The sequence below is a fragment of the Nesoenas mayeri genome, assembly GCF_963082525.1.
Source record: "Nesoenas mayeri genome assembly, chromosome: 1".
Taxonomy (NCBI): domain Eukaryota; kingdom Metazoa; phylum Chordata; class Aves; order Columbiformes; family Columbidae; genus Nesoenas; species Nesoenas mayeri.
The window spans coordinates 149539576-149551798 of NC_137541.1; the positions used below are offsets into that span (position 1 = coordinate 149539576).

The following is a 12223-nucleotide window of genomic DNA, read 5'->3' on the forward strand; positions in this document are numbered from 1 at the left end:
TGGATAGGCACGAAACATAGCAGCAGCATGTATTAATGGCGTCCTGAATCCACCAAATACCTGAGGCTCCGCAGGACATACACTTCTGGTTTTAGTTCCCACCCAGGAAAGAGTAGAATAAACAGTAATAAATCTATGCCACTGAATAAAAGCATGTAGGTACACAGTGCAAATGTGTCATTATCTCCAAAATAACTCCAGTGACACCATGCCAAAGGGAAGCTCTATCCTGACACGGAGCAGAAGATGAGGCAGGCCAGGACAGGCCAGTCCAGCACTCTGAGCAGCCACCCCAGCAACCTGGTTACCTTGTGAAATAATATTCCCGACCCTCTCTGCCACTGTTATAAACTGGTGTGTACTGAAAAGAGAATTTTACCTGGAACTAAATGAGAAACTCATAGACAATTATCATATCGTGATAAAACTTGTTGGCTTACCATGTGTACATTTAAGGACATGAGATGAGAACAAAAGTAAAATAAAGGTACCTCTACTCTCCCTTTGTACTTCTTTTGCTGATCAGATGCAGATTTCAAGAAGCTCAGTGACTGTGAACCATAGCATTAACTATCCCAATTCATAATGCTATACAGCAAGGATACTTCCAAGGACAGGGAAACATATTCCTGATTTGTAGTCACTCATCTCCATGCTGTGAGCACCCAACAGTCTCTATTTTTATTTTTGTTGAGTGGCCTGTGGCTTTCCATTGCAGGTAAAGGTTTTAGTGTTTTCAGCAAAGCCAACACAAAATATAAAATAAAACAAAATGAGTGTGTTTTACATGAGGAAACATCTGCCAGCAGTTTGTGCTCAGGAAATGGGCAGTGGAAACCTGGAGGAAGCTCTTTGCAGAGACTGCCTGGTCTTTTTATAGAGTGGCCCAATAAACAATTATTCCAGTCCAGAAACCCAGTCCCTGGGCTGACCAGTTGATCTCTCACCTCCCTGTTTTACAACAGGAGAAATCCATGACCTATTGCCTACTTCAAAAGCAGTTTTAAAGCTGCAGGAAATGGATTTTGACCTCACTCCAGCTTATCTGGCAAAGTGCACTGTTCACAGGCTACTCAGATTCACAGCTGCAATGAAAGAGAGCCCCTCGATAAGCAGCTCTCAGGTTTTCCTTTGTTCGGACACACCAACTGATGTGCTTTGGGGATTACTGCTTTGTCATGATGGTTTCATAACTGAAAGGGGAGTAGATACCTTTTCAATCCAGCAAATGAACTGCCAGGTGCAGGTGTGAGAAAGACAAACAGAAAGGGCTGGCCTTAACACAGAGAGGGAAACAGCAAGTCATTTCATGACAGAACTTGAAAGTAATGGTCACATTAAAAAACAGACAAATGGAAGAAGAAATATTATGCCTTAGACATATATTCTCTGTTTGATCTGTGTCACTGGTTCTGCCTCCAGGATAAAAACCTGTTGTCAGAGACAGAAGAAAGATCAAGTGGTCAGCTTAAACCTAACCAAGCAGTTCTCTTGGTTTGTTTCCTGATTCTTGGGAAGCTTTTCATTAAGTCATACAGGGAACACTGAACCAATTCACTGACTCCCACAGCTCCTGAGTATTCGCAGTGCTTGCATGCCTTCAGCAGAAGAGAGAAGCAATGCCTGATAGCAAGGCTTTTCAAAGTAATTTTCATTTATGAACACAATCCATTCAAACTTGCTTGAGATCAGCTGGAGTGACCTACCTTTTGGCCAATAAAAGTTTTTCGTGTTGCAACCAAACATTTTGGTGTGACTGCAACAGCTGGGAAACAGATTTAAAAGTGTCACTGGCATACTTTTAGCAGCCCATGTTACTATGTTGTTCATGGCTAGTCTGGGGCATGTCATTATCTCTCCCAGTATCTCATATGAATATAGACAGGGACTTAAATCTTGTGAAGAAACATTACCTCACACACTGTGATCCATAACCCTGTAATGTCAAGTTAGTTAAGAAGTATACCTGTCTAGAAAGTGCTATAAAACATAAATGGTTGGCCACAGCAATGGGACAGACCCTCAGACATTTATTAAATTATTATGGTGCAGTACATGGTGAAAATGAAAGCAAGTTACTTCTAATTCATTCAGTCTTATTTATCTTAGGCACCAACAAATAACAAACTGTTTTGCAATTTAGATTAAATATTTGTAAGAAAATGAAATATTCCAAGATGGTTGACAATGACAGAGACAAGTTAAAATCATTTTGCTGGAGCTACTGACTGATATTTAATGTTGTTGGCAGTAAATAATCATACTTTAGATGATAGATCATAGAATAGATCATAGAACGGTTTGGGTTGGAAGGGACCTTAAAGATCATCTAGTTTTGACCCCACTACCATGGGCAGTGACACCTTTCACTAGATGAGGATCCAAAGTCTTTTTCCTTCATGAAATTAAACAGGAGTTCATAAACCAAGCCAGAAACACTGTTCAACTATTGGCTGCTGCTGCACCTCCTCCTTTGCTCTTCTCATGCTCAAGAGGAATAGAAACTCCATCCAAACTTTCATTCTGCTTCTGCCTGAAAATCTAAGTGGATGCACAGTCATCAATACAGCCAAGGACTGAAGATATTCAATCGGGAAAAATTCTCTGGCAAGTTTCTTTTTCCTTCTTTTTTTTTTTTTTTTTTTTATTTCTTGAGTCTCTTCCCAGCCACTAATCCAACCTCTTGCTCTAATCAACTGTACCTCTGGGAAATTGTGTGTGAGTCAACAAGGAAATGAAAGGAAATACTTTGGTGATGTTTGCTGTTGGGATTGAAATGTCTTTTTATCTTTTCTGGCTGGTATTTTTAATTGAGGCAATTTCCGTAGCCTCCTTTTAAGCAGAACTTTCCTCTGATCATATTCTGGAGCTCTGAAGGTTATGGCTAAGAGCAGTCCTCCTTGAAAGAAATCCAGACATCAATAACTAGTTATCATAAAATGGGACAATCAGCAGTAGAATTAACTAGGTTTATTTAAATAATTGAAGTCTAACAACCTTTAGGTAATGATTTATCTAGTTCAGTTTATTTTTCTGCAAAAAAAAATCATTATACAGCAGAGAGCTCTAAGAGTGAAAAGCTCCAGGAACAAAACACAGAAAAGCTTTCAAATATTTTTGTGAGTATGAGGTCCAAAGGGCGTTAGAAGGTGCTTCTGTTTGTTTTCCTTAAGAAGGTTTGGGTCCTGCTTGCTGAATTCAATGGGAGCTGTTATGCTCTGCCTTCTTTTGAATCGTACCTCTAATCAATTACTTTTTCCTGCCTTTCAAAAGGCACATACTTACAATCAAAATTTTACATAAATATGTCTGGTAAAATGTTTAAAGATGGAATTTTATTTTTTTTTTCTCTTTCTGTACCTGAGTAAATGGAGAGTAAATGATTTTTAGAGATAGTGAGACCCACCAGTAGCAATATACCAAGCATTTCTGAAAATCAGATCCGACTTTAAGGATCCCATATGTGGATCCAGATAGGCCAAATCATAGCCAAAGAAACCAGAAGACATGGAACTCAGTCTATAAAAGATACCTCAAGAACGGATCAGTAAATTTAGATATTTTTTTTCAGAGCAACCATGTTAATTCCAAGCCTTCCTTTCTTCATGCAGTGTTCAATGGTCCTGGATAAAATGGCAGATTTGAGTCTGGAACAGACACTGGACCGAGCTGAGTTACGTGAAATAAAAGGTATTCCCGTGACAACAGCAACATACAGCATATGGGAGCAAGTGTGGAAGTTCAAAGCCAGACCTGACGATCTGCTCATCTCAACCTATGCAAAAGCAGGTTGGTATGGGAAGGAAACAGAATAGAAAATATTGTGATAGTGCTTATTATTGGAACTGAAAATTAAGTTTTTCTATTGTGGCTAATATTTGTTTGATCCCAAACCAGACATATTTTAAAGACATGAAGCTCTGTCAGCTGTCATGAGTGACTTTTGATTTCTTTGTCAGAAGTGACAACCATCTATTATTACTGAAGTTCAAACAGTCACAGTCCAATTACTTATACTTAAAGGTTTCCATTGATTTAGATTATATACACATATATTAGTAGCAACAAGTCTTCCACCAATAGATATTGATTTAGCAAAGCCACGTAAAAGTAATCATTACTAAGAAATAATAGAAACCAGTTGAACAACTATGGATTTTATTGTGTATTTAGGGAATGACTTGGTGTGTAAACCAGTACTGATTTCTGGAAACATGTTAATTGTTTTAACGAAATAACCAAATTAATGTAATAATTTTAGCCAATAAAATAAAATACCCACCATTAATATTAGCTATCTGTTATTTTATCCACTGATTAGCCATTTAGCTCATTACTATTGCTCCTCTTGATCAGACCCTTTATACTTATTGCACAGGAAAACAATGAATAATAAGCATCAATATTAATCCTGGATGAATAAAAACATGTAAAGTCAAGGGGATTCAGGAACAGATTCGGGAACATTTGATGAGTATTAAAAGAATAACTACTTGAATTAGCAAGAATTTTTAAGTTTGATTTGGTTTTTTGGTTGTGGGGTTTTTTTGTTGTTTTTTTGGGGTTTTTTTCAGTAGGAAAAATCACATTACCAAACAAAAAAAAAAAAAAAACCTGAAAACTTTTATTTTATTTCCTGTATACTGAAAGGAAAAACACATTGTTTTATCCAACCTGGATTAAAGCTTCTCAGGCATTGAATTAAAAAGGACTATAGTTAGGAATCCATTCAACATTATGTTGTATCTGCCAGAGATGTACAATTCAAACATCTTAAGAGGGGCTGAGTTTCCTAACCACATTGCTTTCTAAGTTATCCCTTAGCCTGTTCTCCAGTTGACCTGCCAAAGTACCTCAGAGGAGATGTGGTTAACCCAGTGACCATGGCTATTAGGGCAAAGATGTTCATGAAAGACAGAATAACTCTTACAAGATGTTACTATACCTAAGGCAGATGAAAGGTTGTACTGACCTTCATTGGAGCATTTCAAATGGGAATATTGAAAATACTGCAATTTTTTTACATTTTCAAACCGTATGAAATTTTTACTCACTCAAAGTTCAGGTATTGCATTTTTTCATTCAAATTCAGAATGAAAATAATGTTGAAATACCTGAGTTTTTATGAGGTATGAAAACTGAGAGGAGGGAATTTCATTCTCCTCTGCAAATAATACAATCTCTAAATAATAGTGAGTTTATCCCAGAGCATTTTTCATTACTGACATTAGGGTGGAGGCTTTCTGTTGACAACAAGAAGCCCGTCTAAAATGGAATCCCTGAAACTGTGTTTTGGGAACTACCTTGGTATTCCTAATTATGCATTTTTCCTCCACTACCCTCTCTTTCCTCTTTGTTCATCATCTTCTGTGATGCTCCTTTCTCCTTTAATAGGGTGTCTATCCTTCTGGCTTTCAGCTTCCTAGCAGAAAAGACTCTTGACTGTCCCTGAAGGAAATGTCTAAACACTGGTATTTTCAGGTACCACATGGACACAGGAAATAGTGGATATGATTCAACAAAATGGAGATGTTGAGAAGTGTAGACGTGCCACTACTTACAGACGCCATCCTTTCCTTGAGTGGTACATCCCAGAGCCTTCATCTTTGCATTACTCAGGTAAATATTAGACAAATAGGTTTATATTTCAGACAAAATGAAATAAAACAAGCACCCAGTGCTGCTGCCACAGATTTCCTGGGAAAGGTCCCGCTTGCTTTGTCACTGAGCTGTGCACCATGCTGGGTATTAGGGATCAGTTCTATTGCTTTAATATAAACATCTAGTGCTACTCCAGCCAATGCAAGGCTGGCAGATGTGACACAGGCACTACTGAAGACCATGCTGTCCTGGGGTGGCATCTGAAATCTGTGTGTGATACTCCACAGTACCTAAACCAGCAGCAGATATGCATAAAATGGCAATGTGTGGGCTGTATGGAAGAGAAACCTATGCCATGGATACATTCCCAAAAGGTGGATAACGTTTTTGGTGGGTTTGCTACTGAGTAACTGTTGTAAAATTCTAGGGTCTAGTCATCTAAACAAGCTGTGGAGCATTCAGACAACCAGCAGGCCTGACTGTTTTGCAAAGACACTTTCCTACAAGACTCTTCCCCCAGCAAGGGCTCCCATTCCACATATTTTCTAAGCCAGAATCTCTTCACATTTGAAGCTAAAAAGCTTGACTAACAATGCAGCAGAAGTGCTACTTTTTATCTTCTAAACTAGACTGTGTTGACACAGAGACAAAAAAAAGTGATAAAGGATAAGAATGATAAATGATGACAGGAAAATAAATTATAGAGGTCATGATAGATGTTTAAACATCACATATCAGCAGGTATTCCCATTTATCCATAGCTACACCAAATCTATTGTCCATCATTCTCTCAGTCTCTCTTTGCATGCTATCCAGAAAGTCTAGTCAGCCAGTCTGTTCTAGTATCCTAGAAAGAAACATGCTTTTCTTACCTACAAAGTGAAAGGAGATCACTAAATATTGTGAAAGAAAAACTTTGGTTGGGTAAATATAAATTAGTATTCATCATTACTCCTTGGAATGCAGGGGTTAGACAGGGAGCCAAGAAAGCAAGTAGGTATGAAACAGTGTTGCCCCTTTCCTGCTTGAATACATAGGTAAAAATTTCTCAATAAACCCTGACGGGGCGTATGCAATGTTGTATATGTTACACTGCTACATAATTGCTTTGGAGATGAATGATCATTGCAAGGTGAACTGCTGAAAAGTCACAGTCAAAATCATACATCTGAGAATAGCAAAGAAGCGTTAGTGCAATTCAGAGAACAAGTCACATCTCACAATGAAACATCCCACAGGCTTGGAGTTAGCTGAAGCTATGCCTTCTCCACGAACAATGAAAACTCACCTCCCTGTGCAGCTGGTGCCTCCCTCCTTCTGGGAACAAAACTGTAAGGTAAGGCTAAAGAGGTAGGACTCAATTCTACTTCACCTATAAGGAAAGTGATATGAACCAGGGCTGAATGTGGTTTCCAGAATCTTTGTGAAACCTAAAGGTCTCCCCAGATATTTTCCCTTTAATGTGCCTGTGTGAAGCTAAAAAAGTCACGACTAAGTTACCTGCGTTGGATTTCAGAAAATGGCAGCTTCAAAGCAAATTCTCTTTAGCCTCTGTCAGGCTCCAAGAGAAAACTCCAGATGCTCAATATCAAGCATGTGTAAGTTAATTTCTCTCTCTCCCTCTCTCTCTCTTTTTTCGTATAAATAAAGATAATCTATGTGGCAAGAAATCCGAAAGACAGCCTGGTGTCATACTACCATTTCCACAGAATGAATAAAGCAATGCCTGAGCCAGGAACCTGGGAGGAGTTCATGGAGAAATTCATGACAGGAAAAGGTGATGAACTGCAATCAGTTGTAAAAGAGATTTTGTTCTTTTAAGAAATGTGTGACTGATTTATTTATTTCAGCTATGCTTTGAAATCCAGTGCTGACACTCTCTGGAAGGATATCTACTCAAGGTGTTCCAGTACTAATTTATCTTCATTCATAGGTTTTTATTGGTACCTAAAGCATTATTTTTTTCTTTACATTTGCATTTTGAAAGGAAAAACAAAAAAACAAAAAAACAAAAAAACCACAACCTACTCTTTATGCTATTATCATTCAGTAACATATGTAACAATTTTCAGGCTTGATCTCTTCTGCCTGAGGTTAACAGAAACCTGCTTAGAAGCCAGCTGGGAAGAAACAGTGTTTTAATTGGGTTTACTCTAGCCTGTTATATAAGAAACCAAGGATTAATTTTGTGTAAAAACGTTTGGTGTGAATTTGAGTTAAGGGAGCCTTTTTACCTAATTTAATATTTTTACCTAAACCAGGCATTTGAACAAAGCCAGTTTTCTAGCTAAAGGCAAGCAACCCCAGAAGCTGATTCTTCCCTTTCCAAAAAAAGTGCTGATACACAAGAAAGAAAACCTGCTCAGGTGGATGGCACTCTGCAATTTTGGTCATTAAAGCTTCCACAGGTCCTTAGCATTTTGCCACCACGTAGGCCTAGAAACACCACTATCTGGACCAGTATGAGAGACCTTGTATCTTGAGTTTGACTAGCTCAGCTTGGGAGCCATCTGTCACAGTACAGATGTCTAGAACACAGCTACGTCTGTCCAAGCTGGTCATCTTGATACTTGCTGGAGAGAAATAGGCACTTCTGATAGTATATCAAATATTTAAACCAGTTAGAACCACAGAATAATGCAAGTTGGAGGTGATATTTGGTGTCTATCTGGTCCAACTCCCCGTGCAAAGCAGCACAAATTAAGACCAGTCTTGTCCAGCTGATCAGATGAATCACTCTGGAAACATCTGTTTCTCTCCATTGACTGTAAAGACAGCCTGGATTTTTCATTCAGCAGTAAACATCTGTATTTGTTGCCCTCTAAAGTTACACATGAATCCCACTCTGAGAATCCATACATCTGAGGGATTAATAGCACAAATGCTGTGATGAGCACAGAGCACAGTAGTCATGGCCACAGTGATTCAAAACCAGCTGGGAAATGCATAGACACTGGTTATGAGGAAAACATGAGTGCCACACATAACTAAAGACAGTTTGGGCATTTTTAGCCACTGACGATGTCACTCCTTTTTCAGTGCTCTGGGGTTCCTGGTATGACCATGTAAAGGGATGGTGGAAGGCAAAAGATAAGCACCAGATCCTCTACCTCTTCTATGAAGATATGAAAGAGGTAAAAGGCTGGATGTATGTTTATAGAGCTCAGAAATCTGGAGGTCTAGTAGATGTCACCTACAATCAACAGTTTTCTATTGTAATGTCAGCCAGCCACAGTCCAGGAGGTTCCTCCAGTGCACTGATGATAATTTCTTCATGCAGATGGTGGAGGAGCCGACTAGGAGGGGTGCACTGCTGGATCTCATCCTCACTAACAAGGAGGGTCTGGTCGAAGCAGTAAAGGTTGAGGGCTGCCTGGGTTGCAGTGAGTTCAGCATCTTGTGTGGCAGGAACAGAATAGCAAGTAGAATTGCAACCCTGGACTTTAGCAGGGCTAAATTTGGCCTTTTCAAGCAATTGCTGGGGGGAATCCCATGGGCAAGACAGCTTGAAGGAAAAGGGGCCCAAGAGAGCTGGATTGCATTCAGAGATTGCTTCTTCCACGCTCAGGATCAGAGCATCTCCACACGTAGGAAGTCAAGGAAGGGAGCCAGGAGGCCTGCGTGGTTGAATAGGAATCTGTTGGGTATGCTCAAGCAGAAGAGGAGAGTTTACCGGTCATGGAAGCAGGGGCTGGCCACTTGGGAAGAATATAAGGCTGCAGTTAGAGGACATAGGAAGGCAGCTAGGATAGCCAAGGCCTCCTTAGAATTACAGCTGGCGAGAGGTGTCAAGGACAGCAAAAAGAACTTTTTCAAATACATAGCAGATAAAACTAATACCAGAGGCAATGTAGGCCCACTGAGGAATGGGGTGGGTGCCCTGGTGGCGGAAGATACAGAGAAGGCAGAATTACTGAGTGCCTTCTTTGTCTCTGTCTACTCTGCCGGAGGCTGTCCTGGGGAGCCCTGTACCCCTGAGACCCCAGATGAAGCCAGGTCAATGGAGGAGTTTGCTTTAGTTGATGAGGACTGGGTTAAGGAGCAACTAGATAGACTCGACATCCATAAATCCATGGGTCCAGATGGGATGCATCCGCGGGTGCTGAGGGAGCTGGCTGAGGTCACTGCTGGACCGCTCTCCATCATCTTTGCCAAGTCTTGGGAAACGGGAGAGGTGCCCGAGGATTGGAGGAAAGCAAATGTCACTCCAGTCTTCAAAAAGGGCAAGAAGGAGGACCCGGGTAATTATAGACCGGTCAGCCTCACCTCTGTCCCTGGGAAAGTAATGGAACAGCTTATCCTTGGTGCCATCTCAAGGCATATCAAGGATAAGAGGGTTATTAGGGGCAGTCAGCATGGCTTTACCAAGGGTAGGTCATGCTTGACCAACCTCATAGCCTTTTATGAGAATGTAACAAGGTGGATGGATGATGGCAGAGCTGTGGATGTGGTCTACCTTGACTTCAGTAAAGCCTTTGACACAGTCTCCCACAGCATCCTAGTTGCTAAGTTGTGGAGGTGTGGTCTAGACAATAGAGTAGTGAGGTGGGTTACAAACTGGCTTAAGGAGAGAAGCCAGAGAGTGGTAGTCAATGGTACGGAGTCTAGTTGGAGGCCAGTATCTAGTGGAGTGCCTCAGGGGTCTGTACTGGGGCCAGTATTATTCAGTATATTCATTAACGATTTAGACGAGGGAATAGAGTGTACTATCAGCAAGTTTGCTGATGACACTAAGCTGGGAGGAGTGGCTGACATGCCAGAAGGCTGTGCTGCCATTCAGCGAGACCTGGACAGGCTGGAGAGTTGGGTGGGGAATAACCTAATGAAATTTAACAAGGAAAAGTGTAGAGTCCTGCATCTGGGCAGGAACAACCCCAGGTTCCAGTATAGGTTGGGAAATTACATATTAGAGAGCAGTGTAGGGGAAAGGGACCTGGGGGTCCTGGTGGACAACAGGATGACCATGAGCCAGCACTGTGCCCTTGTGGCCAGGAAGGCCAATGGCATCCTGGGGTGTATTAGAAGGGGGATGGTTAGTAGGTCGAGAGAGGTTCTCCTTCCCCTCTACTCTGCCCTGGTGAGACCCCATCTGGAATATTGTGTCCAGTTCTGGGCCCCTCAGTTCAAGAAGGACAGGGAACTGCTGGAGAGGGTCCAGCGTAGGGCAACAAAGATGATTAAGGGAGTGGAGCACCTCCCTTATGAGGAAAGGCTGAGGGAGCTGGGTCTCTTTAGTTTGGAGAAGAGGAGACTGAGGGGTGACCTTATTAATGTTTATAAATATATAAAGGGTGAGTGCCATGAGGATGGAGCCAGGCTCTTCTTGTTGGCAAACAATGATAGGACAAGGGGTAATGGGATCAAGCTGGAACACAAGAGGTTCCACTTAAATTTGAGAAGAAACTTCTTCTCAGTAAGAGTGACAGAGCACTGGAACAGGCTGCCCAGGGAGGTTGTGGAGTCTCCTTCTCTGGAGACATTCAAGACCCACTTGGACATGTTCCTGTGCGACCTCACCTAGGCGTTCCTGCTCCAGCAGGGGGATTGGACTAGATGATCTTTTGAGGTCCCTTCCAATCCCAAACATACTGTGATACTGTGATATCAGTAAATCTTCAGACAACTTGGTCATCTCACCCTGACAACAATTGCAACATTAACACCATGTTTGATTTCTGTGCTTTTCCTGGCTCTGTATCTTATCCCATGTTATTCTCTTTACAGAATCCAAAGCAAGAAATTCAGAAGATTCTGAAGTTCCTGGAGAAAGACTTGACTGAGGATGTTCTAAACAAGATACTCCATAATACCTCATTTGAGATAATGAAAGAAAATCCCATGGCAAACTACACTAAGGACTTTGCAGGACTAATGGATCACTCTCTTTCCCCATTCATGAGAAAAGGTACTGAGGTTTGTTACTGACATAAACTCTGTGTTCCTGGCTATTATTGTTTTAAAGTGAGCCTTAAAGTACAAGTATCCAGTGAATCATGGCTAATGGGCTTCAGGAAATAGTAGTAAATTAATCTCTTTTTTTCTTTTTTTGCTTTGCTGTTTCTTAGGGGTTGTCAGTGACTGGAAGAATTATTTCACTGTGGCACAAAATGAGAAATTTGATGAAGATTATAAGAAGAAAATGGCTGATACCTCTCTTGTTTTTCGCACAGAATTGATTAGCAATGGGAATTATTCTCTATGATTTTCAGAATTTTCCATTTTATATATTTTGCTTTTCCTTCACACAATGCCTGTGTTTCTAAGATTTCAATATCTCTCTTTCAAACATCACTGATTTTTTGTTACCATGAGAGTACACAAATTATGCAGAAGTTTATGTTGGTCTCCCTGAACTGGATACTTCTCGTTCATCCCTCCCACAGTAACTTTCAGCATTAACAGAAATATTTCAGACATGCTTTGGGTTTTTGTCTTTGTAAAAGTGCAGTTGATATTGCTGGTGTGTTCAAATAAACCTCTAACAGAAATTAGAAACCAGTTGGGAAAAGCTCTCAAGATAATGCAGCGGGTGTATGCATAGTATGTTATTCATATGTCGTATATACATTAATCAATATATAACAATAAACAAATTTAAAAGTGATCAAGTATAAATAGAGCA

The 12223-nt window shown here is 40.5% G+C and overlaps 1 protein-coding gene across 1 annotated transcript; it reads left to right on the forward strand.

The window, feature by feature from the left end:
- Window positions 1-3617: 3617 nt before the first annotated feature.
- Window positions 3618-11864, forward strand: SULT1C4 (sulfotransferase family 1C member 4; the record flags this gene model as incomplete). Its single annotated transcript, XM_080349889.1, has 7 exons — window positions 3618-3789; window positions 5482-5619; window positions 6840-6937; window positions 7252-7378; window positions 8641-8735; window positions 11326-11506; window positions 11667-11864. 7 exons carry the CDS (start codon window positions 3618-3620, stop codon window positions 11801-11803), a joined length of 948 nt encoding a protein of 315 aa, XP_080206015.1. The 3' UTR covers window positions 11804-11864.
- Between the last annotated feature and the right edge of the window lie 359 nt (window positions 11865-12223).